At 44.1% G+C, this 26773-nt stretch overlaps 3 protein-coding genes across 6 annotated transcripts in view; 1 reads left to right on the plus strand and 2 right to left on the minus strand.

The window, feature by feature from the left end:
- Positions 1 to 9012: 9012 nt before the first annotated feature.
- LOC135392220 (E3 ubiquitin-protein ligase RING2-like) lies at positions 9013 to 11784 on the minus strand. The gene is made up of 2 exons (XM_064622940.1): positions 10836 to 11784; positions 9013 to 9244 (listed from the first exon to the last, which is right to left on the minus strand). The coding sequence occupies exons 1-2, from the start codon at positions 11728 to 11730 to the stop codon at positions 9024 to 9026; spliced, it is 1116 nt and encodes a 371-aa protein (XP_064479010.1). The 5' UTR covers positions 11731 to 11784; the 3' UTR covers positions 9013 to 9023.
- A 257-nt stretch (positions 11785 to 12041) lies between these two features.
- LOC135392223 (18S rRNA aminocarboxypropyltransferase-like) lies at positions 12042 to 26187 on the plus strand. Of its 3 annotated transcripts, XR_010422179.1 has the most exons (6): positions 12043 to 12592; positions 13779 to 13974; positions 17088 to 17281; positions 17335 to 17505; positions 17558 to 17686; positions 24999 to 26187. XR_010422179.1 is itself a non-coding variant. In XM_064622945.1 (5 exons), exons 1-5 carry the CDS (start codon positions 12484 to 12486, stop codon positions 17626 to 17628), a joined length of 732 nt encoding a protein of 243 aa, XP_064479015.1. In that variant the 5' UTR covers positions 12042 to 12483; the 3' UTR covers positions 17629 to 18940. The 3 variants fall into 3 exon arrangements, 2 of the variants coding, with proteins under 2 accessions (XP_064479015.1, XP_064479014.1); XM_064622945.1 differs by lacking the exon at positions 24999 to 26187 and having other exon boundaries at positions 12042 to 12592; positions 17344 to 17505; positions 17558 to 18940; XM_064622944.1 differs by lacking the exon at positions 24999 to 26187 and having other exon boundaries at positions 17558 to 18940.
- Positions 19313 to 26773, minus strand: part of LOC135392222 (brain-specific angiogenesis inhibitor 1-associated protein 2-like) — a 66458-nt gene continuing 58997 nt past the window's right edge. The window contains exons 11-15 of one of the 2 annotated variants that reach the window (XM_064622943.1): positions 25560 to 25716; positions 25440 to 25505; positions 25023 to 25155; positions 23974 to 24269; positions 19313 to 20387 (exon numbers count right to left, since the gene is read on the minus strand). In XM_064622943.1, coding sequence (XP_064479013.1) covers positions 20357 to 20387; positions 23974 to 24269; positions 25023 to 25155; positions 25440 to 25505; positions 25560 to 25716 — 683 coding nt within the window. In that variant the 3' untranslated portion in view covers positions 19313 to 20356. Of the gene's footprint in view, positions 20388 to 23973; positions 24270 to 25022; positions 25156 to 25439; positions 25506 to 25559; positions 25720 to 26773 lie in introns of both variants that reach the window. The other variant, XM_064622942.1, reaches the window with a different exon arrangement.

The following is a 26773-nucleotide window of genomic DNA, read 5'->3' on the forward strand; positions in this document are numbered from 1 at the left end:
TCCGTTGTACTGTTCAATATGCCTTGTGTCCGTTCCTTGGAATGTCACCCACTGATTAGTTTATCATTTTTGAGAGTTGTGTTTACTTGGCATTTTTTCTTGAAAGGTTACTGCAAAGCAAGTTACTTTAGCATGGTAGCTAGGTGAATACTGAAAGGAGGGTAGTTCTATCTCAAATTGAACAAGCCAGTCCATTTGATGTCTTGAATGAACAAGAAAAAAATAGATGTTGCAGCCATCGGCGAGTTAGGAGACTAAACGCTTTCAGAATTCTCTGCACTTTGCAGTTCGGGAAATGGTAGAGGAGGAACAAACTTGCCTCAAATTTGATATGTCCTAGATAGTTCTTTAGACTACACACAGAAGAAAAATGAAAATTCAGACTTGATCAGTACGCGCTCTGTGAATTTTTTGCCGGCTCTATACGCATAGCTCAATCAAGCGGTGGCACTATGCCCCGCGTGGGGCAAATTGAATTTTCCAAAAAGACTTTCAACTTCTGTCTTCACATGGAAACTAGTTGCTATCATTTGAAGCCGTTTGCTTCCGTAATAGTGTTATAATCACTGAATGTAGATTGTAGATCAACCAGATATGCTCGCATTTTTCACCGAACATCACACATGCATTGCAGGTGCTGAGCCTGTGAAGAACAGAATGCTATTGTATGTCTCTAAGATGTATATTTGTTCACAGTGATCACATAGAAGCATTTTTTCTGTACACATTATGTCAGAAAAGAAGCAGTGACTTCAAACATTCTTTAAAACCTTTCCTTTCCTACGGTCCCATGGCCCCTGACAGCAAAAATCGCACAGAGGAAAGTGTCGTCATGTAGTGTCTTATTCACACACTCAAGGCTGCCGTTTGCCTTTCGTGAACCTTGCCGAAACAGCACGACTGGTATCGCTGACCAACATCCACTATCTTCGGTTGGACATGCTGTGACCATGGGGAGGGCCTATTGCATTAACTCCCTAGAGATAGCTTTGTGCAACGCTTGGCTACAGAGGAGCTCTGAGTGCCCTTTATATGCAGTGTAAACAAGTGCAAGCGTTTTATTTGAAGAGGCCCATACCAGCAGCACAACAAGTTAAAAGCAATATTAAAATATAAATTAATAAAATCAATATTTTAATATTGTTTTTCACTTGTTGTGCTGCCGGTGTGGGACTCTCCAAATAAAATATATGCAGTATCTGGAGACATCTGCATTACTGCACTGTGTCGTCTGTGGCATCACACCTGCCTCACATCCAGTGGAAACTGCTAGCATACTTTGTTGTTGCACAAACTCCATTCAGTGATTATAACACTTTTATGAATGCAAATGCGCAGAATGACTTCAACTGACAGCAGCTCTTTTACATATGAACACAAAAGCTGAACGTGTGTTTGTGTTTGATTTTGAGCCCATTGATTGGAGCCCAACTGGATTGGAACGTATAGTGCCCGAAAAATGATCACTCTGCATCTATCGATCAAGTCCGAATTTAGATTTTTCTTTTGTGTGTAGTCTAAGGGTCTATCTACGACATACCAAATTTTTGAGGCAAGTTTTTGGTGGGGTTTTAGATCATCTTTTGGAGGCATGGTGCTACTTAAAGGGGTATCGCTTATGTTCCTGATAGAGTAGAGCAACAAATTATGTGATAGCCCCATGAATGACAAATTAGATGGCATAAAGCTCAATCTTATCTGTTTTTACATTGTCCAGAAAGTTGCAGTGAATATGATGCTTTTTGGTGCTTTGGGTCAACTGATATTTTTTTCCAGACAATCAAAAACCGACACAGCACTGCCAACACAGGAGCATCCTGTGCCCCACGTGGTCTAAAACCAGAGGTAAAAATCACTACAATGCAGCAAAAAATTGTCCTGTAGGGGGATGTCTTCTGAAGGGCAGTTTTTTCCTCATCTCATTTTTCCCGACCAGCGCAGCGCAGAGAATTCGGAAAGCATTTATTTCTCCTAATTCACTGATGGCTTCAACTTATATTTGTTTCTCGTTCATTCGATGTACCGGCTCGTTCAATTTGAGATGGAACTAGCCCGGAGTAAATGTTTTACTCAATTACAATTTCTATGAGTCAGGTAGTAAAAGGCATAAGAGAGAGCACTACACGAGTGTTGTCCCCTTCTCATTAGTAATACGAAACTATGCAGATATATGGCCATTTTTGAAAATGTGCACAATGATCCCATTTTCTACGCTGAGTAGTGCAGTGTGATTGATTGATATGCACTATTGTGTAAATTACATTCTCTATGCCTTACACTACACTCACCAACAAAATAGGTGCACATAGCATGTATGGAATACATTATAAACAAAGGGACGTATCGTTCTTCATTGTGCGCACACAGCTCGAAGAGTTTGAGCTCACAAATCTGTTGACTTTGGAGCATTCCAGGATAGCAGACCAGCAATAACAGGCACAAACACAGTAGGAGTAGGCTAACCCAACGAAAAAGGAAAGGAGGAATATCCCAGCCTCCTTCCCTATATGGACACATAAAGCCAGATTTCGTGTGCTACTGCAATTCCTCCATTCGCAAATGATGGCCTGAATCTGTAGGCAAAAAGCTTTCTAGAAAATCAGTTTTTAGAACGATATTGAACCATTTTGTGCTTTGTTTTACACATTTCCCATTTAGTACGCAGGTGACAGTGGTTAGTTGCCATGGCTACGAACGCTGAAAGCATGTTTATGATTGGCTACCGCCATTGAAAACATGATCCTCACTCTTAGCTGTTACGTCACATCGAGGAGTAAGCAGGCTCTCTCCATCTAGGTGGGAGATGACTCCATGCTCCATATGGAGCACTTTGGCACAAAATTCAACATTTTTATCACGATGGTGCAAACAATACAGCTTGGCGGAAAATGGCATATTTCGCGCAGCAGTGGAAGAAATTTTCTGCCTGTGCTTCTCTCTTTCCAGCTCTTATTTATTTGTCGTCAAACGTTTTCCTGGGTATAGTTTTTGGGCAATCCCACAGTTTTCCTCAGAGATACGTGGACAGTTGGTGGTTTCTAAACAAAAGTCTACATACGATTGCATGATTTCCAATACTGTATTCAGTGGAATATCCTGGAACCAGTCCTGGACAGTAACTTGTTACCAATTTTGGTAAAAGTAACTGTGTCTAAGTTAGTCAGGTTGTGCCGTACTTTCCACGTGCCAGTTTCCTAACATTGTTCTTCAGTATTCAACGCACTGCTTTGTGGATCATTTATTCAGTGTTCAAGCCCCTTGGTTTGTCGACATTCTCCCCCTTCTCTGCAACACTCGTTCGTCTGTGACTGGCGCAGTGCAGTCGTCCACACCGTGATTATGTCTTGCATGTTTGTTTCACTCTGTTTCACTAGCAGAGGAAGGAACGTTGAGACATCCTGAACAACTCTGTGATGTGACTGCAGCGATGCTGAGAATCTTCCATGGCCACTTTGTGAAGACACCTTTGAGTTTTTGGCATGGAAAGGCAGCAATAACTTGACGGTAAAATGCCACAGAGCCCACAGTGCAGGCAAAACGTCAACATCAAACTTGAAGAAGCACCTCGGTGTAAACCATTTCACTCCTTGTCCTATTAATACTTGTCCGTGTATAACTTCATGGGTCATTCGTAATTTCAATTTATAATGTCACAGACACTTGCAGGTGTCTTGGAATTGTGAGCAGTTCTTTGCATCCAACGCCCTTAGACCATAACTTTGAGAAACAACTTCTTAAGTGCAACGAGCATGTGTTATAATCGTGGTTGGAACATAGTGTAATTGTTCGACTAAATTTTCCAGAGTTGAATTTCCCTAGTATTTCTTCTGTAAAGTAACTAAGTTACTTTGATGTGGTAACTGTAGCTGTAACTAGTTACATTCTGAAAAGAGTAACTGTATTTCAGTTACTTTTTAAAAGTAACTTACACATGACTGCCTGGAACTGGTCTGGCTCATATGCCGAGGCTCTGTACAGCGATGTGGTTAAATATGCTAAAAGAAGAAAGGACAAATCACAACCGACTCTCAACTGTTTATTCACAATCCCCGTGGAAGTTATCTCGTTACCCAATAGGACTGAAACTGTCCCCCATGCTTCTGATAAGAAAAGCCTTGTGGATTTCCCATTCTCTTTGTATCATGCCTTGATCTCGGTGTCACTGAACATAGGTTGACAATCACACGTGAGGGGCCAAGTTTCTGGACAATGCGTCTACGTTCCAATAGTCTCGTGTCCATGCACCAGCCACCTACATTATGTCCTGCTGCAGGAGAGTGGGATATCGTACACTACTCTTGAGGCACATCAGCCCTCATGTTTAATGACACACTCCATTTTCTTGCTCTTATTGTTTACCTTGAGCAGTAACAAACCTAAGTTTTGGTTAGCACCGCCTTTACATTATGCTTGTGAGTTAGCTTCATCAGATAGTGCGAGTAATCATGCACATTATCAACTCTGTGCTTCTCTGCCATTGTTTCTTCCTTTTCCTTGTGCACATTTTTGAGGATCCAGTGGCAAACGTTGACCAGAAAATCATCATCGTACCTGGCACTTGCTAGCCTTCCGATCTGAGCGGCAAAAGTATTGCTAATTTCATGAGGACAAGACTCGGTTAGAGCTGATTTTACAGCATTTGTTGCAATTCCTTCCTTCCAACCTTCTCGACATGGCCAAGGAAAGAACGGAAGTCATCTGGAAAGCAGCCCTCAGGTAAAACACATCATTGAAAGATGCCCAATTGAAACCATTGGTGACGTGATGTTGGAAGACAACATGAAGGATGTGCTTAAAAAAAGGACCCAAGTATGTCCCCAAGCCTGGCTTGGATGAAGGAAGTTTGCTAGTAGGCATGGCTCATGATGTCACTGGCAGACTTCCTGGACAGGAACAGCAATGCTTCAAGTCCACGGCGGTGGAAATCCTGCAAACGCAAAAACAGGAACAACAACACGGCGGTGGAAGCCCTCCAAAGATGTAAACAGGCCCATTCTGAAGATAAGCTGAATCGTTCGGCAATTCTAGATCTAAAAGGAAATGGCTGTCGCATTTAGCGGGGCGACATTGTAGGGAGCTTTTGAGCCCTGGATAAAAGGGCGTATGAAGACGTGCTAATGCTGCAATAGGGAAAAACTTTACAGTGGTAAAACGTTGGTATTCAAGGTTTGTGAAGAATGAAGTAAAAAGAAGGTATGAAGATTGGGGCCTAAATAAGGTGTGCAAAGCAATCACAAAGCAAAAGACCTCTACCTAAACATATTCTTCACGGTAAAAACTCACAAGACCGGCCTCCCTTTCAGATCGATCAATAGTGAAAAAGGGCCTTGAATGTCATCCTGCAAAAGTGGTTGGCGATGCTCCTAATAGAATACCGGTGAAGAGATTATAGTTTCTTGGGAACCTGGGCTCCTTGAACCTCTCCTTGAACATTGTTGGTCTATATTAGTTTGTCCACCTTGGGGATATGCGAGGCCGTCTCAGAAGCTGTAGACAAGTTCGGGACCGTATACTTCCAGAATCTCTCAAGCTGCGCAGTGGACCAGTTCATGTGATTGATAAGGAAGTACAGTCAAACTCCTTTATAGTGAACACCTTTTTAACGAAAATACCACTACAGCAAATTTTTTTGCGGTCCCGCTGGAGCCCTATAGGTCCAATAATGGACATCCTTTTTAACGAAAATACATTTACTGCAAATTTTTTTTGCTGTCCCCTGAGTTTCGTTGTAAAGGAGTTTGACTGTACCTAAATTCCATGTAGAATTTGAAGATAAGGTTTTTGTGCAGTCCGACGGAGCATGCATAGAGTTGAGGATAGCCCCCATTGTAAGTCATTTGGTCATCACTCTTGTTGGCCAAGGAGTTACAGAATATATTTGGGAGTCTAAGCGTCAAGTACAAAAATGTTTTTGTTACGTAGACAACCTCTTAGTAATTGTGCAACAGAGAGATTCGAGTTGTTTGAACCAATTGGTCACTTTCTTTGAGCAAGCAGCCCATGGGCTTAGTTTCAGTACAGAAAACATGAACAATGACAATTCTTGGGGTTAATCAGAAAAAGCAGCACCTTTGCTGGAGGTTTCAGCACAAATGCTAGAAGCCACTCATGCCCTCCCTGTTCAACATCTTTAAGACAATCAAAATGGTGATTGCAATAAATGCTATAAAATCAGTTTTGGCCAAGTCTAGTCCTCATGAAATTGGCAATAGTTTTGCCGTTTAGATCAGAAGACTAGTGAGAGCCAGGTACAAAGATGATTTTTTGGTCAATATTTGCCACCGAATTCTCAAAAATGCGCATAAGGAAAAGGGAAATAAAATAGCAGTGAAGCACAGAGTTGATAATGTGCATGGTTACTCGCACTATCTGATGAAGCTAGCTCGCCTCAGGAGCAGTGTACGATATCCCGCTCTCCGCGGCAAAACATATGTAGGCCAAATGGGCCGCTGTGTGACTATTGGAACATAGACATGCTGTTCGGAAACTTGGCCTTCCATGTGCATGGCATTGGGTGTGATTGTCAATGTATGTTCGGCACCACCGAGCTGAATGCACGACACAGCTGCAAAGAGAACAGGACATCCATAAGGCTTTTCATATCAGGAGCGTGGGGGGACGGGTGCGTGAGCAAGCACAGCTATGCTCCGATTTGGTGACCACAAGATAACTTTTCTGTCTGCTTGATCCGTGGGGATTGTAAATAAACAGTTGAGAGTTGGTTGTGATTCGTCCTTTCTTCTTTTAGTTCTTTTAACCACATTGTCTAAAATGACAGCTTTGCCGTTGAATTTCACATCGGAATCTTGTCAGCTAATTTCTTGTAGGAAAGTGCTATCAGGACACACTTTAGTAAGAGGGAATTCTATTTTGTGCATTTAGCGTGTCTTAAATTATGTTGCAATCTCATTCAATTAAAATTTGGTATGTCAGAAAAAGAGGACAACGAAAGTCGCAATCTATGCTCAGGGAGTAGGCCAAAATTTATGTTAATTGAACCAAGCTTTACCGGTCAAACCATCTTGATCCGGTTCAAGTGTAAATTTTTTCTGCTCCGAGTCTCAACTGAGACGAACCTTCGAAAATATCGAGCAACCTGCAAACAGACAAGTAAAAATAACAACTCCAGTGTTAGCTGAAAAGCAGGCAGTGCGTCATCTGCTTCATTATGGTGATAGAGCTGTTTATAGAGAGAGTTTGGCCATTGGGAGCAGAGTTCGAGGCAACTCGTTACAAGTAACTAAGTTACTTTTTGTGGTAACTTGTAACTTAACTCGGTACTTTTGTGCCGTGGTAACTTTCAGAGGAACTCGTTCCTTTTTCAGGTAACTTTGCCAAAGTAACTTAAGTTAAGTTCCAAGTTACTTTTAACATCGCTTTTCACTCATGTCCACATATTTTCTTGCGTTCTCTCCAGTTCCTTCATGGCATTTTTTAGCATAAAATGTGATATTCAAGCAATGACAGTATTTTATTCAGGAAATAAGATTTGCTGCCATTGAAATGAAGCTGAACCACTGTGCACCCACAGGGAGTAAGATGCAAAGCGGTCGAATAGACCTCTACCAGAGAAATGTCATCATGACATTGATAGACTGACTGAAATGTTGAATGGAAACAAATCGGAAGGAGGGCTGGGTTCCACGAATGGGCACTTGTTCGCTGTCTCCCATTGAAAGAAAAGTAGGACCGAGGGTCGCGTCCCTTTAAGGGACCATGTCGTAATCCCCTCAAGATCGTGGCTTTCGGGCGCGACCTTGTTCACCTCTAGCTTCGAGCGTGGTTCTACCAAATTTTAGCGCTGTCGAACACTGCGACGTCATTTATTTAGAAGCAGGGAGAGGTCAATTGTTGGACATAAACGAAAACGATCTAAGTGTGTTGCACTCCTCCACAGGCAACTCAAGGTCTAACTCAACTGCTCATGCACGCTGCATCTGCGTAATGCTAGATTGTGTACGGAGTAACTTGGAAGTAACTCGTTCTTATTTTTAAGTAACTCAGTAACTGCGAGTTACACTTCAGGCTGAAGAACTTCATTATTAACTTAGTTACATTTTGCACACGGTAACTTAACTTGTAACGAGTTCTTTTCGACGGGTAACTTCTCAATCTATGATTGGGAGGAGCCTAATCCCCCGACCTCCATCGTCGTCCTCTATTGCTGCCGTCAGCCGACGCCATTTTGATGGGGAGCATTGTTTATGATGCAAGGAGGGATTGCATACTTTGCCCTTCGTCTTAGACCTCTTTCAGATTGGCAACAAAGCTCCCCTTTATCAAAGGCAGCTGTGGGTTACAAGCTGGTTATCCCCATAGACTAGATTCAGCGCAACCACAAATCTGTCGACAAGCTGGCAGACAGCATCAAAATGCCACACGGCTGATTCTGCTTCCATTCGGGGTTTTTGGGCGGCACAGCGACAACGTCAAAATAAGCTCCACCCATAAGAGGGCAAAAGATAGGGGCATGGCCAAACTCTCCCTATAAATGGCTCTACCCCTGAGCGGGAGCTATGATCCCTACGTGACCTTGTCTGTTGTATTGGAGTGGAGTTTCCTGACCAGAAAAAGTATTGACAGACCATGGTGTAAGTGTCTGTGTCAGATAAAATTGGGTAGACACAGGCAAACTCCTGCGTTGTGTTGTCTGTGTTTTCGCCCCACTCAGGTTTCCTGTTCTATGTTTCTTTCATGAAAGCACTGGGGTTTTTACTGATGTTGAGGAAAATGCAGTAGAAGATGCTGACTAAACGAGTTAGCATTTTGGTCACCGCTAGCTGTCACTTATCCTGTAACTGCTACGTAGACTGTATTTTTTTAAGCCACTCAAAGGAATAATTTGTGTGGTTACAAGAACTTTGGAGCAAAGAATGCACTTCATTCTTACTGCTCTATTTTTAATGGCCCCTTCCTATTTTAACTGTTGTGTACCAAAGAAGAATTTTTTGCCACTTTTGTAGACCTTTGAGTAATCAATGTACAATTTTGAATGTTTGAACCACCCTGCACTAAGAGGAAGATCATGTTTTCTTGTGGGCATAGTACATTTCCAGGGGCTTGTTGACTTTCCAGTACTTCTCATTAACCTGGTCCAGGGTCATGTTGCCAGGCAGAGCCGTGAACTGGCCAGGTGTTACTGCTATGTATATGGCAAAGGGTGCCACGCTTCGTGGTGCTGACGCGTCTTGCTCCAACTTGTCCAAGGCCAGACGCATTGCAAGGTATTTTGACAAATGGTCCACTGTGAAGACAATGCGGAAATAAGTGATTTATAGTCAACAAAGATTTGCATTCTTTCTGGAGACCTGCACTTTTTCATTCATTCATTTCTGCACTGAACCCTAAAACCTACGCACAGTCGATAGAGTAGGTGTGACAGTGCAGGGCACATAGCAACGTAGATTTTGATGGAAAATGTGAAAGCTGTTATTCAGGATGACCAAGTGCTGTTACAAGTATATACTGTACAGGGTGTTACCCTATAAAAGTCTACCCGTGCCACCATGCCGTACTCGCCAATTACTCAATGCAGGTGGCACATCGTGCGGTCTTCATATAAAGCTCATAAGGACATTTATTCTTGGTAAATTTCGAAGTGATTGAGCGCCGCAGCACGAAGTTATAACTCCCGTAGTCAAAACAATCAAGATGGCGCCGTTGAGAAGAGCAGTTGACATGCTGCTCCCTAGACGGCGACGTGTCGCATATCCTGCCAGTCGTATTTTGCTCAAAAGTAAGCAATGTGAGGGAAAATGCCAACGTACTCAGCAGACGACACCCAAAAGGGATGTCGTCTGCTTACTGAAAGGCAGTGAAATAACATAACGCGGGGATGTCTCTGCCTGGATGGACAGATTGCCAGAGCTTACGAGTTTTATACGTTGGCAACACATCGTACCACCTGCATTGAGTAATTGGCGAGCACAGCATGCCGGCGCGGGTATACTTTTATAGGGTAACACCCTGTAGATCTTCCTGTGACGACTACAGTCGCTGCCACTTCCAAGGTTAGACAACTGCAGTCCAACAGAGCTCAATGGCAGATGACGACACCAACTTGTACAGCTTGAAGCTTAAATGTGCAACCGACCTGCGGGAAGAGAGTCACCCTAGCAGCACTTATGAGAAATAAAGGGAAGGAGTGTTTCGGCTGTCCCACTTGTGCTGCAGGGGTGTTTGCTTTCCACCAACTGTTGACTCTGCATTACACACAGCTGTGGTTATCATCGCAACATTTGTTTGGGTTTGCTACGATTATGTAAAGGTGTATACTGGGCGCAAGGATGAGATGCTGCTATCTCAATGATACACATGAAGGTTGTCACTTTTGCTCAGTGGAGCATTTTCAGCACTGTGATAAAACAAATGAAGATGCACTCAGTGAACCTGACTAACTTCATGTATGTCATTGAGATAATGGAGTCACGTCCATGATATATTGGCCAGCATACACTTTTACATAATCGCCACAGACAAGCATCCAACAGCTGAGGGTAATGCAGAGTAAACAGCTAATGGAAAGGCAGACCCACCTGCAGCACAAGTGGGACAGAACACTATTTCCCTTTATTTCTCCTACGCGACACTAGGGTGGCTCTCTGCCTGCTCTGCAGGTCGGAGGCGCATTCAAGTTAACTCTGCTTCAAGCTGTACCCTCCCAGGCCAAAGTGTGGAGGCACCCTTGGTGAAAAAGGGGCAGCAACATTTTTCATGAAAGGAATAATAATAGTGATGCCAGTAGAAAGCACCGCTTGATTGTATGATTTTAGGCTTTTTTGTAGAGAGTGACATCCTTGACGTAGAACATAAGTATATCGCTAACAATATCCCACCTGTAGCGTTTGCCGTTGTCTTGATATACCTAACTTGTGCTGCTGGATCATCCTCCTGTGGGTGAGGCTTGAATACCAATTCAATTTCACTCATGAGAGCTGCATCCACGCCGGTGCCGTCATCGGTGTCGGCACCATCAGACCCTGCTGACTCCGTATCGTTCGCTGTACGTGCTTTTTTCCGAGGCTGGGAAGATGAGCTCGAACTGTTTGTGGTAGCATCGCTACAGCTTTCTGGCGTCGGCGTTTGCCTGGGCGTTGTTACAACGTTTGCAGTCGCTGCGGTTGACGTGTTACTGGCTGTCGGAGCGGACGCGAACGTCGACGATGTTGGTGTTGACGCTATACTGTTGGTCATACCAGCCACGGACACTGGGGTGGATAAACAGGCAGTTGCTGGCGTTGGGGTAGCCGCATTGTCGTCAGTGGCATTTTTACGAACTCGTTGGCCGCGATTAAGGGCTTGCATGCGCATTCCTTCTTCGATGTTGTGTGCGAGAGCTTGGCTGTGTTTCAATTTGGCCAAAACGCGTTCTTGATGTGCTTCATACTCGTCGCGGCTCGGGTAGATTTTAGCAATAAGCATGTCGAAGTTGGGGTCAGCTCGGAGAGAACGTTTAGAAACAAGCTTTTTGCGGCATGTTGGACATTCTTTGTTGCCGCTTCGTAAAGCTGTGATGATGCATTCTTGACAAAAGCGGTGCAAGCACTCTTTGGTCGTCATTGTGTTTTTGAGCATATCGAGGCAAATCGGACACATGAGTTCACTATGGAGGCTTCTGGGTGACACCGCAATCTCGGTGCTGTCGGTTATTACCTCTTGCGGGGTTCGATGAAGCTCGTACAGACTCAATTCCCATGTCCGATTCGTTGTTTGGGTGTCGGAGGAAGACATCTTGGAAATTCACCGGTAGTGACGCACGCGTGATGTCGTGACGCTGATCCAGGATCAACATCATCATCATCACGCGCAACTTCCGGTTAGCCTTGTTCAGGTTCCAGGAGAGGGTAGAAGTGGTAGAAGGTAGAGGGCACTGGTAGAGAAATAACTAATAGGGTTTTTATTAAATACTAAATACAAGAAATACGAAACACTTGATGAATCAACCAATTTGTAGCTTTATTTTTACTTTAACAGGCTAGGTGGCGTATGCTACCGCCCGATGCAAAGGGAAGGCCGCTATCCATCCATCCTATGGGAACTTTTCTTGCTTTTCTTTTTCGGTCAAGTCAAGGCGTCAAGGCAGTGAAGAACGCAAGGCTTAAGAGCCAAGTTGAGCCACAGCCTCTTATTTTTCACAGAGAGCTAACTTTGGAGCTAGTGCTGTGTTAGAATTTTACGAAATTTGGGGTGTTGCCTTGTTTCGCGGACATTCAAATTCTGTCTTGGGAATGGCATACGATCAGGCCTGTTTCCTCAACAGGAAGAAAAATCCATCCACTACTCACATCATAGAAACACCATAGAAACGCGCAGTCCCTGAATCAGTTCCCTGCGGAACCCATTTTACTTTATCGCATTGCGTCTTATTCACCTGAGGCACCACTTGTGGAGCCCGACCTGATGTGAAAGGGTTCAGGTGTATCTGAACCTAATCTGGGACGACACCCCAAGATTTGGGGCACCTGTTTCCTACCTCAGCGAGACATGAGTAAACAAAGGTATGCGGGAGCTAGAAGTAGCCACAAGAAGCGCCAGGCCTGTCGTGACGAAAAGGAACGTTTCCAACGTGATGATGGTTGCAGAACAGGAGGAGGTATGTACACTCAGTAATCGCCCAACTTTATAGAGAAAGTTGTAAGCTCTGCCCACTTCTGCATTGTTTGATTTGTAGAGGAACAAGTTAATGGAACCTTAATGCAGGCATGGCAGTGGTGTAGCCACAGGGGAGGTTCCGGGAGTTCAAACCCCCCGAAGCCATACTTTTGGTAGTGCATTTGGGAGAGGGAAAATGAGGATGAAATTCTCTCCCCGAATGTAGAGTTCTCATAGAACCCCTCCTGAAATATAAAACTTTTGTCTGAGAAAATACTCAGTCACCAATCGAACCTGAACGTGGGGGTAGTGTTATACTCGAGAAAGGTAAATTTCAGGGAATGTCCGGTTGGAGCATCATAGTGCTTGCTCTCGTTAGGACATTAAGATGTGGAATATTGTCCAGGAAACTATCCCTGCTGACCTGTGTTGGAGGTGTTCGACAACAGGACTTAAAGGGGTTGCGACAGGTCATCCCACATTATTCCAGATAAACGTAATAGACTGTTCTTTGTACCACTCTGAACCTGTGTTGAAAGTTTCACAGTGATGAGTTTAATAGAAACGGAGAAAATGGGCACCACCAATACGGCTCTGACATCACAGCCCTTCGCCTCAGCCAGTGGGGCAGTGCAGGAGAAGTCACGTACAGCCAATGGGAATGGATGCAACTCTGAGGTCTGCGATGCAGTGGCGCTTTGCTCATTAGTGTGTTCGAGGACTTGTATGTCACTAAGTACGACACGTACAATTCTTTTTTCCTCAGTATTCTGCCGTGCAGTGTATACGTAATGAACCATGTATGCAGGCATAGTTCATAATGTAATAAACCACATCTACGAAAGTGTCCCAAACCCTATAACAGAAGCTCTGCTAGATGAATATTTATAACTTGTCAACATGATTTGCTTCGAAGGCAAGACGTTTTGCCGTGTGAATACATTCCATTCGAGTGAATGGGGAAAGGGGTTACAAATCAGGAGGATTCCTTTCTTCCCGAGTTATTTCATTGTTTCTTGGCCATTGGAAGTGTGCTGTCCCTAGGTGGAGCTCATTTCTTGCACCAATTTTTCGTGTCTTACTCATTGAGTAAGGTCGACCCTCAAATCTATATTGGTTTGCTTCTTGCAACAATGTTGTGATTTGAATGGATGCCGGTTTATAATTTTCGTGTTACCTTCTATTAGATGCTGAAGATGAAGAAGGCAGCATTGCATGTCCGTTCCCTGTAGCGATGTGGGACCTTGGACACTGTGACCCTAGGCGCTGCACAGGGCGGAAACTTGCACGAAAAGGTTTAATACGTAGCCTGCGATTGGGACAGCGCTTCAACGGTCTCATCCTCTCCCCATCTGCAACACAATGTGTTTCCCCACGAGACAGGTATTGTTGGCACTTTTATTGACTCGATTTATGAACAGTTAAAGGGGCTTTGCACCTGTCCCAATTGATTCGAAAACTATAGCTTCGTTTTACTCGTCGTCCTCACCAACAAACGCCAAACATCTGAAGCAAATTAGTGAAGTAGTTTCTGTGCAATTGAAGCAATGCATGGCAAGAGTAGACGGCGGAATTCCCTCTGTGGGATTCGAAGAAAACGTCACACGGACAAGTCCAATCAGGAACTGCCCTTTGGTGACTGGCTGTTGTCTGTAGGTCGCGGAAAGTCTGTGATCAGCTTGTGGAATGTCGCGTCTGAGTTAGCGATGGGCGTGTTCGTACAGTCAGGAGCGTAACACATGACATGGTCTCATCAGAGCTCGCACTGATAAGCAAAAGTCTGAGTATTTACTAAGGATTTTTCACTTCGCATATTGCGGCGGGAAAGAGGAGCAGACAAGCTTAGAGACAATGTGTCTGTCCTACACCATGATTATTATTATTATTTATTGGTCCGTCAAGGGGCCTTTAGGCCATTACATGAGGGAGTGAGCAACACACTGGCACTGTACATCAAACAATGAACATAGACTAAAAAAAACACAAAAAAAGACAGAAAAAGATTATAACAAGGTGAAAAGCAAAGAATATATCTACGTTAGAGAGCAATGATGTGCGTGTACATGATCATGTTATCATCCCTGGCATTTCCTTAGCTGCAGAGGGATTTAATTTGTAAGCTGTTTTTGGAAGAGAAACTTGGCCAAATAGACTGTGAAGTGGTGCTAAACAATGCTGGTCCCATACACATGTTTCCGGATGCGATTGTCCCTTTAACGTTCTGGGAAGAATCATTGTAATAACGTTCCTGGAATTGTTCATAAAGTGAGGTTTTAAATGTACGGCTACATGCCGCACATGGGGAGGACTGACGATAATTTTGACCACCTGGGGTTCTTTTGACGTGCGCCAGAAATCTCCCGACACACGGTGCTGGAAGCAATGTTTACCCTTCCCACATTGCTATGGTCATCGGCCAAGATAGAACTTGTGATCTTGATATCAGCAGGACAACACGTTACTTACTGAGGCTGAGAGGGAAAGTGCCCAGAAGCAAGCTAATGCATAAATTGAAGGTTCATATAGATAGGTGACTGTAATTTATTACACAGTAGAACTTAGTTCTTAGTTCAAAGCCATCTGGACTGAGAAAAAAATTTAAATTAACTGGGTATTCGAATTAAGCGAACCAATGCACATGGTGAATGAAAATATATTTATTTGCTGAATAACTCGCTGACGTCTGCCATTTTCCGAAAACAGCATCGCACGTCACCACTCACTGAAAGCCCAGTGCAAAGCCAGTGAAGTATATAAAGAAAAAAATAGCCTGAGCTGGCTTTGCACTGGGCTTTCAGTGAGTGAGTTACCTCACCCTGACTGGAGGAATCACGTGTTACGTGACCTTCTGACGCCATCCACTCAAACGTTGCCTGCCTGCGTACTGTTGATGAGGCCCAACAAGGCCGAAACAGCTGTCCAGTACTGGCATGGCGACGTTTGAGTTACAAACATATGCTATACGTGCAGCCAAAGAGCTCAGGCTATTTTTTTCCTTATATACTTCACTGGCTTTGCACTTGGCTTTCAGTGAGTGAGTTACCTCACCCTGACTGGAGGAATCACGTGTTACGTGACCTTCTGACGCCATCCACTCAAACGTTGCCTGCTTGCGTACTGTTGATGAGGCCCAAATATATATATATATATATATATCAAATAATATCCTCCCTCTCTGGCCCAGAAAAAAAGAAAAGAAAACATACATCTAGAAAACTTGATGCGCTGAGCAGGGCCTGAAGCTCTTTTTTTGTAGTCAAATATCACAGAGGTATGACACGCAGTAAGTCTGAAGCACAATGTGCTAGATTATACCAACCATGTCACAATCGGCAACTCCTATGCAGGAGCCCGTCTGCAAGGTCCACTAGGAGCGGTACACCTCGGCATGCGAGATCTCCATCATGATTGTACAATGGAAATTTGAATTTTGAACATGCAGAAGCAGACGTACAACAACCATAGCAAACAACAGCAACCGCTCCTATGAAAACATGTAGGACGATGATGATGATAATTTTAGAGACAATCATCTCCCGTGGGACATCCACCACGTGTACAAAAATACTAAGGGAAGCTTTGAAACATGACGCGAGGGAGAAACACAGTGTCCTCTGTCCATGTCTCCATCGTGTTGCCTCATCATGTTTCAGTGTACCAACCAACACACTGTACACCTTCGTGCACTTGTAAGATAAGCAGAAGTACAAGGTATTGTAGAAATTGAAGTAGCAGTAACTGGGCCAATGAGTAATGCCAGCACTAGCTTCCAAATGTGGTGCTGAAAAGGGGTGCAAAGGTATACTGTATAAGTGGTTAAATTCGCGAATTTGTGAGAAGCCAGGATCAGGCAATTACTCGCGGAACCTTAAATTCGCGGTACCGTGGTGCGTCGACCCTGCATCTTAGGGGCCATCCACCTTGAACTTTCTGGAAGAAGGTAATAAAAGGTATCAACTGGGTAACTCTTTCAATTTGTCTTCCTTCTGAGCACTTCTGATTAAAGGGCTGCGATTAGGGGGTCCTACTAGACTTGTATCTGTGTCATTGCCGAATTGTCCTGTGTCCCGTCATTCTTGTCATCGCATCGAGGAGGCATCGCATCCAGTAAGGCATGGCCAAAGTGGAGTCGCATGACTTGGTTTACACCAAGTCATGTGACGTGTGAGACTCCAGGACAAGCTCCATGTCGTGCAGTTATTACGAGCCACTTGTGTGTGTGACACACAGCGAAGCCGGAGAATGCGAGTAGTTTTGTTCAGAACCAGTTTTTTGTTTTGTTTTTGTACACCCCACTAGCAGTACGAGTAACACCAGGAAGGGCAGTGTGCCTTCGTTCTACCAGGCATTGTGAGCGAGTTTTGAGAAGAAATATTTGTGTAACATTTTAATGCTTAAAATTGTGGCCCAGTCTATTTTGCCTACATTTTAATTTGTTTCTTTTTCTTTTTGTTGTCTCGCCACCATAATAACCAGGTTGCCTTTCTTCCTGTCAGAGAAATCGTCTGTAATAGTGGCGTGGCTGTAGTGGACTGCTCGTGGGCACGGTTGGATGAAACGCCTTTCTCCAAGATGAGAGGAGCCAATCCTAGACTGTTGCCCTATCTAGTAGCAGCAAACCCTGTTAACTATGGAAAGCCATGCGAGCTGTCCTGCGTAGAAGCCATAGCTGCTGTCTTCTGCATTACAGGTCAGTCTGAAGCCTCCCCCAAACATTTCTCACTTGATTCCTCCACCATGTAGGATTTGCAGATCTTGCTGTTGCCTTCTTGTCCAAATTCAAATGGGGAAAAGGGTTCTTGACGCTCAACAATGAATTGCTAGAAGGATATGCTGCATGTGAGACATCTGCAGACATAATTGCAGCTCAAGCGAGCTATCTAGCAAGAGCAGAAAGAGAAAGTGCCCTCCGAGGTAAGATAATGCTGTAACGAAAGTAACTATTACATGTGTAACCTTGCTACAGGTGAAGCAGAACTTCCTCCCACATCATCAGATGATGAATACGATGACAGTGTGCACAATCCAAACAGTTAGTTGGGCTCTCCAGTGATGAGAGGTCACTTGGTGATGAATTCATCCCCATATGTTACAGGCAAGGGAGTGTCATGGTTGTCTTGCTTTGACGTCTGTCATGTGGGCTGCTCTAGTGGAACGACTTGCTTGCCTTTGAGATAAATGTGTCGCCCATCAAAAATGTAAAATATAGTGCCACCCCCTCTTTTTGCGATGTCACAAGCTTTTCGATTTCAGCGTGTAAACTGCAATACACAAGATTGACACTGATATTTTATTTGAGACTTCACTCAGTCAGTCAGCTGGGCTAGTAACCATTAAAAAAAAGAAAAATAAATTGCATGCAATCAGGAATGACCGTTCCTAATGACAAAGGTGAGGTTGTTTTGTAAGAGCACAGTTTGTCAAAACAGGGGCGTAGTTTGGACACAGCACCTCTCAGTTCGGTCTTGCTGCTCTTACGCCAGCTCTGTAAGCCAAGTTCGCAAAAGTATACTGTATTGTGGCAAAGGGAAGAAAGATCCTCATGACTTTAGTACTCAAGACCATGTACTTTCCTGCAAATCCTGCACAAAATTTGGGAAGTGACGTCAGGGGAAATTGTTGCTGTCCAGTTTTCGAGTTTCCGAGCAGCTTCGCCTAAGAGTGCAAACAAGGCATTGTACACCTTGTGTGCAGCCACTTCCTGACCTTTCGCTGCCTTCAACAGGCTGGCCACCTTTTTGCCAAAAATGGCAATACACCAAGTGGTGTACTTGAGGCCTGTATATATTTCTTGCATCATGGAAACTAAACTTCTACTCCAGCAGCATCCCCGTACCTTTCTTGTACTTTTTCCAAAAGAGAGGGGTAGTGCACAAAGTACTCCGAGTGGAGCTCCACAGCCCCATTCTATGAATTCCATCTGGTTTTCACAGGGGCTGGTGGTGCCCTGGGGTTTTCCGCACCACATACTTGCAGATGAGCCTTGAACAGTGCGCGCTTTCCGCTTGAAAGTCGAAAAGCCTTCTTCATTTCCCCAACGTACTTATCCACGAGGGGAAATGATTTGTACATGGTCGCACCGATCAGATTGCCACCATGTGCGACACACGTCACGTGGAGGGCGTTGGAGCACAGTGGTTGGATGCTTTTGCGAAATGCATTGAGTCTTGCATTTGTAGCCACCCACACAACAGCAGCATCACAAAAATTTGTATAATAAATAAAGAGCCCTGCACACAGCTGTTTGGGTGTTACCCATTCACTCTGGCATTTTTTAGTTTTGGCAGTTGGTAAAGAGAATGTTCTGTTTTAACCTGAAAAGTACACGAATAAACATATTTCGCCCGGTTTCACCATGTTTCCTTGTTCACAAAAAACACCAGATTCCCCCCCAAATTTTGACAAAAATAAAACCCGAAAAAGTCCGACCCTAAATATAATACACTGCGGAACTGTTGCCCGGTGACAACTTTTTTTCTTCGGTTTCTTCCACTAGAATGTTCCGTGGGGATGACAGGAAATTTGCGCTGTATCGCATCTTGTGATAGGGTGGACGTGCAGGTGGGTACACTCCTATATGGCATCCTGGGGATGATTGCAAAAAAATCCCAATCCCATCCCAAGATCCATATTTACAGGTGCCAGGATTGTAAAAAGCTGCTCGGGATTCCAAACCATACCTTTGATGGACTTGTGCTGAAGGTCCTATGAGATACTTCTTGGAACGTACAGGAATGTTTTCTGTGAACAACTTTTACTGAACACTCAGACATACACTACTAACCCCAAGCCCAAATACCCCAGTCTCATGCCGTTGCTTCCAAAAAACTTCCTTCAGGTTCCTCATCTTTCTCTTCGTCTGTCACCAGGATCCTGCTGATCTTGTACCTTACACTCCTCCCCCCTGTTGACGGTACGAATGGGGTGAGTAAACTGCCACAGTGACGAAGGAGACAACTTTTGGTAGTTGCTTTACATAGTAAACCCTCATCTTGGCGCGTAACGTCTCGAATCTTGTAGATGAAACCTGGAGCTTCTTTGAGATCCGAGATCTAACTTATAGATGTCGCCTGTTCTCTCCAGAACTTCTACAGGACCAAGTCGCGGTCTTGCCAGACGAGATGTCTCCCCTTGCGCCCTGTCTGATAAAATCCTGTTGTGATAGAGGACCAAATCTCCGATGCTGAACTCTGCATAGCGTCGAGATCTGTTCAGATAACCAGTGCATTTCTTGCTTTTTCGAGGCGTTGCTGAATGCTTCCGTTAGGATGTTCTGGTAGTAGTCCAATAGGAAGAACTGAATCCGCCGGCGCTCTCAGTATGGTTGTGAGTACTAACTCAGAAGGAGTTTCCCCTGATGAACGATTGATTGCAGACTGTAAAGCAAACAGGAGCTCGGGAAGTTGCAAGTCCCATTGTCGGTGGTCCTCCTCCAAGAATGTCTTGATGAGGGTCGTCTGATTATATCGTTCAGTTACATTCGGCTGAGGATGATAACACTGCGTGAAGCATTGTTTACCTCCCCGGAGCGCACAAAGGGAAACCAATTTGGATGCTTTTAGTTGGACTCCATTATCAGTGAGTAAAGTTTGCGGTGCTCCCCAGCGACAAAATAGTTCTCTTGTCCTGTCGCAGACCGCATTCACTGTCGCTGACCCTTGACAAATACTAGCATTTACTTGCAAAGGGTGTTGGCATTTTTAGTGCATGCTGTGGTCACAGTTATCAAAGACATACAGTGATGTGGGTGCAGAACATTTGTCAGTCACTTATCTACTGAAGAGAAGCTGCCGTCCCTGTAACACAAAAAGAAAAACCTTATTACCACCATTAATAGCTCCACACAGATATCATCAAAGAGTCCAAGCACACAAGCAATATTTCATTTGTTCAACAAAAGAATTTACAAGCATGTTTCGCATATTCTCAGTTATTCATGGCTGGTTCTGGACAACTTTTTTCCACATTTTCTGTCTGGAGACGCATAATCGTGATCATAAATTCTCATCAATTTTGAGATAATGTGTTTCGTTGTTGACTGCTTGGTTACCTGCACCAACCAGGGAGCTTAACTACTACATGCCATGTTTGAAACTTTGGGGTACATTTGCCACCTAGATAGTTTTTTTCAATAAAAAAAGCTGTGAGAGCAGCACTGATGCACTTTGCAGGGGGTTGATGTGATAAGGGAGATGTCAGTAAGACAATGTACACAACTACTGGACGACTAAAATTCATGGACTCATTAATGCTATGTACTCTGGGAAATGAGAGATAGCAGGATTGGAGCCAGTCATTATTCAAATCCATTGTCCGTTGAGAAGCGAACTCACCTTCAGATATGCAAATGAGCCGAAACCACGACTATACCCTACTCGAGCGCATAAAGAGTGACATGCTTTGAAGCGATGGAGCTGATTGAAGGGGGTGCAAATCTGTTGACGGGATACAGGACCACTCCCTGACCTAGATGAGGCTTGGGTCGCATTGTTTCGGCTAAGTTGCATAGGGAAATTTGGCAATTTATATCTCACAGTACATACGCTTCTCAGTGTGTTTAGTAAGGACAATGGATTTGAATAATGACTGGCTCCAATTCTGCTATCTTGCATTTCCCAGAGAACACTTAAGTTAATTAATGAATTTTAGCTAATTAGTCATCTTGTAGTTGCATACACTGTCCTACAGGATGTCCACCAGACCGCATAACCCGTGTGCCAAGATGCTATCAGAGCTGCTCTTTCAGCTTTTTTGATGAAAAGCTGTGTTGAATAAAAAACAAACAAACAAATGTATACCTAAATTTCTTACTTAGCTGATACTGCAGGCTCAAATGAACGTGGGTTAATGACAACAAATACACATGTTGCAGCGTGTGTCAGTCACAACCCTAACTTAGGGTTAACTTAACCCTAAGTTAACCCTAATTTTGTACAACAGTCATATTTCTCTTATCCAGATGCCTCGGTACCCATCCTCTATTGTCTCGATAGCGAATTTCAGGATAAGCAATTCAATTTTTTTTCTTGTTTCCTGCAGAACATCGTAGATCATGGACTTTCGGACAACATCAGTGCCCAATGTTCTTTTTCCCACGCTCGAAGGCTATAGAAACACCTTTGCATGGTTTGAATAGCCGGCACGCACGTATCGACCTTTTTCTGCCTAGTAGGAATCCTGCATTTCTCGAGGCCCTCACTACTCTGTCCACACTTTACCCTCTAGTGACTGATGTCTCCAAAATGGGGCTAAAGAGAAGGTTTACGCAGGTCGTTGGCACTAGTTCTGGGACAGTTCCCAGTATATGCATATGGATAATGAATTATGGATAAAAACTAATGTTACCAAGCTTGTTCCCAATTGTGCAGACTGGATAAAGCGTTACAAATAAGCAAGACACAACTGTACATGCATTGAAAATAATTAGACTGGAAAGTAACTGACCAAGTTGTTACATTCTTGAGTTCTGTGGTAAGAGAGATTGTCGGAACAGGCCTGTTTTATATGAATATTGTTATGAATATTCATAAATAATATAAAATGTGGAATATAAAAATGGATAACTGCATTTTAGGAATGTCAACACCTGAAAGAACATGAAAGTACAGAACACTGGTGTGAAGGAAAAGACAAAGTGACCAATCATTCCGAGAACAACCATAAAATGTATTCTCAACATTATTTGAAGGAGCAGTGAGGTGACATTTAACATGGTTTGGAACCTTGTCTCATTTGTCATGCTGTCCATCAGGAGCCACCATGCAGAATAGTTTTGCTTTCCGGTCTATTATAACTAAGGCCCTTGGTTTACCGCGAAATTTCACGGAATTCTTCGTTTGGCACAGAATTTCACGGAATCCCTTATATTCAGTGGTGTGCGGGTATTCGAGTTCTTGGATTCGAATCGAATATCAATCACTCGAAGTATTCTTCGCGAATCGAATACCTAATATTCGGGTGTCCAGATATTCAGCTATTCGCCGAATACAAACGACACCTCAAGAAAGTGGGCTTCACCTGACGCTTTCCTGCATGAGGTGAAGCCTGCTTCACGAAATTGTCAATGCTGCAGGACAAACATATGCAGATTGTAATTTAGCTTAAGATAACGTTAGCCCAAGTTCATTGTGCATACTTCGCATGAGGAAGGGGCAGCGTCCCTCCCGTGTGCAGTTTAGCGGTGGCAGTGAAGGGTTTTGATTTGATGTGAAGGGGTTGATTTGATTGGAGGTTGCCTTGAAAAAGCGACTCTTAAGTAATGCCACAGCCCAGGAACAGGGTGCCCTAGAGATGTAACTTCCACAGTGCATGTATTGTAAACTCCTTCCTATAAAGTTCCTATAAACTCTGTAGATGCTGAAAGATCTTTCAGCAGGTATAAAATGATTGCAGGCGACATTCTTTGTCAGAGGAGAACACAAGATATCATGTATGTAATGCTGAGCCACAACAGTGCTTTGAATCTAACTTTATAAAATATTTTTTGTTCACACGCTACCCAAGAAAATAAAGTGTTTCCCATTTCAAGCAGCCTTGACTACTCGCCGCGAAAAATCGCAGAATTTACAAGTCTGTGCCGCGTAATTTTGAATTTGCCGCAGCAGAAACCGGAGTCTTAATTCTAACTGCACAGTCAAATTTACAAAAAACAGTGAGAAGGTAGCCTCGGACGCAAAGCCGTCTCGATGCGAGTTTGCGCCCAGGGCAGGGTAAACGTGAAGCCACCCACTGCCGTCAGAAACTCTGTAAAGAAAAACAAAATTGCAAAAACACAAACACAAGAAACAAAGAAAACACAATTGCATTACCATGATTGTAAATTCAATTTTTTTTTCACTCTCGCTTTACACTGTACAAAAAACGTGTCAGGGCCTGCGCCCTCTCTGGCAAAAGCGGCTGTCCCCCCATCGCTACGGCTCTACTTGGACGGCAGACACGATCTTCGCGTGGGAAGTCCCTTTTTTCTTCGTTCTGTGGCTGCCGGTGGATAACGACGAGGATGGCCACGTGCTTCAGTTCCACCGGCGCAGCCATGGAGATAGGGCACCGTCATCGCCTCTCCGTGACATACCATCACCGCCGGTCGAGACTCATGTAGAGGAACAACACCTCCTCCTCAGTTCTTATCTCATGCGCCGCTTACACCACTCTACATCATGGGTCACGTGCCCAGCAGCGACCCCTCACGACGTTCCCTCGTTCTCCGATACCCTCTTTTCATGAGTGGGGAATTTTTAAAGGCGTGCAAGAAGGTCACCTGCACCCGTCGTTCTTTGCTCATTTTATTTATTGCAGAACATGCCGGAGGAAAAAAACAAAACCAAATTTGGAGGGTCACCTTAGTGCTCCTTTTAAGTGGAAGAAAATTTGCGAAGTACACACTCTGTGACGTCGTCCGGTAACATCTCCACACTCTCCACTTCAGCAAGCGGGGCACCACCTGGCTGAGAATCGTTATAAAAACCACTGTCACTGCTACTGTGCAGACTCGCAGATGGTGGCAGTCTTGGCGGTGGAAGCGGGAACGGGAGGGGAGAGGTGAGAGAACGTCTCGGAGGCCTCAGAATACTCTGTGGATGGTGGTAAAGTGGGTGGATGGTGGCAAGGGTGCCACATGCCACTTGTGGGAGCTCTGATCCGGGAAGAGCTGATCTTTCTTCTCGGGACTGCCGTCGAAACTGAAATATTGATTGCTTTTGTGTGCATGTATCATGCAAGCACATAAAACAGAACCGAATAGCATTCGCTTAGCCAACCACAAATGGCATCGTTCTGCCCAGATTGGTTAAAAATGGGTGGTATACGCCTTTTTGTGACACTTGTGCTGTCATGTGAATTGTCAAAATGGTGTGCGCCCTGAACATTCCAGAAATCTAGAGTGATAACGGTACCGCAGTGGTTGGCCTTCACCGTGCTATGAGGTCAAATTCTGTTTTAATAGTACGGGCTGCTTTTTTCCATGACTCGCAGTGTGAGTTGCAAATTTCTTGCATGTGTACGTTAACCGTGCAACAATTCAAACATGCCGGGAACTAGATAAAAGTTTCCTAGGCGTTATAGAAATTTTAAAAAATGCAGCTGTTTACTTTGCTGTGAAACTGTGTGATGCATTTTTAGCTAAGCACAGCATAGAAACAACACCTTTCAGTGAGAGAGTATAACAACAGCTTGCAATGCCAATTACTCTATCAGAAGAAAATGGGAAATATTTCATTGAAATAATATCCCTTTTGGAAGGTTCATTGAATTCGCAGTGAAGATGATGCCGTCATGTACCATGACGTCTATTAAGTGAATACAGAAGAATGCATTTTCGCAACGTAGTTGTACTGACAGTGCAACACCCTGCAAACTGTAGCTGCTATAAGTATGTTCTAAGCACAGCTTTTTTACCTCCCTGAGTATAGCATACTAGAGAAAAGAAGTCTTACAAGGTATGTATCAGCAAAGCTGGACATAGGGCGATGAGGTGCGGGGGAAGATGGAAGACAAGCATTGTACGATCCAATGTCACCGCTCTTGGTTCTCCAGCACACACCAGTTGATGACAGAGCAGCATCGGAGCTGCCGTACAGTCCATTGTGGTCGCGGAAAAGGGACAAAAATAGAGTTTAGTTGAAAGACATTTGTGAAGCCTGTTCTTTTTTTTATTTTTTGAAGTTTTACAGTTGTAAAGGCCCCACAAACGGGGCCTTGTACAAGAGTACAACTTCAGATACTGTGTTGGAGCGTTCAAGTTTGTTTTGCGACTGTTTGCACACAAGGCACGACGATTGGTGAGAAAAGCTATTCAACTGTAGTGTGTGAAGATTAGGCTTTACGCAGTTTCTGAGGTATTGAAGGCTTACCTGACAGAGCTGTCAAAATCTGACGTCTCTTGAGGTTCTGTGTATGCTATCGGAAACCATCCGCTTCTAAAACGCACAGTTAAAATCAATCTCAAAGATGAAACAGTCAAAATAAATCACCTGTGATTCCTGAGGTTGACTCCATATTGCCAGCCCTTGTTTCGATTTCCCACCAATTCTATGATATCTCCTTCGTGAAAGCTCAGCTGGTGCTCGCCATTGGAGAGGTACGAATAGAGTGCTTGAACATGTCTCTCTGCTTGGTCATCCTTCATGGCTACTAAAAATCAATAAATTGGGACAACTGAAATGCACTTCATTTACGCTGGGTCACAAATATGTATGGACAGTTAACATATACCTGACTTTAATTCCTCCCTGTGCTTCGGTATTTGCTGAAATTATTTTATACAATTTCGTGTCGGCCGTCGCCGCACAGAAGCACGCCGCGGCATGAGCAATGTGCATTCCTAAGGCTTTCTCTCGCCGCGCTACGGCTTGAGAATATCCAATGACGCAGATGTGCCCAGTGTTTTGCTTTGTATATTCGTTTGTGCACGAAAAAGAGAGACATTGCTTAGACATTTTTGAGTGCTCCAGTGCATCCTCATGTCGAAAAAAAAAGTGTTTTCTGTGAAGAAGGGGAAACGTTTGTCGAGTGTATGCCCTTCCATGAGAGACCAATGGTAAAGTTATGTAGGGATGCTTGAAATATTTGTTCAAAATAAATTTACCACGTTTTAAATACTGTTGGTTGTAGAGTGCTTGGCAGACAAGGTGAAGTGCTTGTTTTGGGCGTGCTAATTTTCCAGGATTCGCACCAATTTTTTAACTTTCGACCAACCCGTGAGTGAGTGTCGAACCGAACTGGAACCGTTATTTTTTCCGCAACCGAACCCGAACTGAAATTGTCACGACACTGTTGAACCCAAACCAGGCTAGCGAAGGACAACATAATAGCTGTAACCAGGTCATCACGAAACGTTTCAGACAGAAAAAGTCTGCATAAGTGCCTCAATCCCCGAACGAGGAGGTAAGTGTGCTTTCGGCGTCTTTTTTAACACGTTGATACGCAATTATCCCTGTGAGCGCCGCTGCTAGCACGCACGCACGCGCTGCGCTGTCTGCTGTCCAGACAGGAGGCGCCACGCTGACGCATGTCAAACGCTAGCTTTCAATGAACCGCACCTACACTACTACAAATCACTTGGCCTTCTGCCGTAAAACGTGACGCTCTTGGTCGCCGAGGTTTCGGCTCATTTGCATATTAAGATTCTAGGATGGATATTTTAACACACGTGCGTGTTTCAGGATGCTTTCGTCGGGGATAGACG

This window comes from Ornithodoros turicata, chromosome 4 (assembly GCF_037126465.1).
Source record: "Ornithodoros turicata isolate Travis chromosome 4, ASM3712646v1, whole genome shotgun sequence".
NCBI lineage: Eukaryota > Metazoa > Arthropoda > Arachnida > Ixodida > Argasidae > Ornithodoros > Ornithodoros turicata.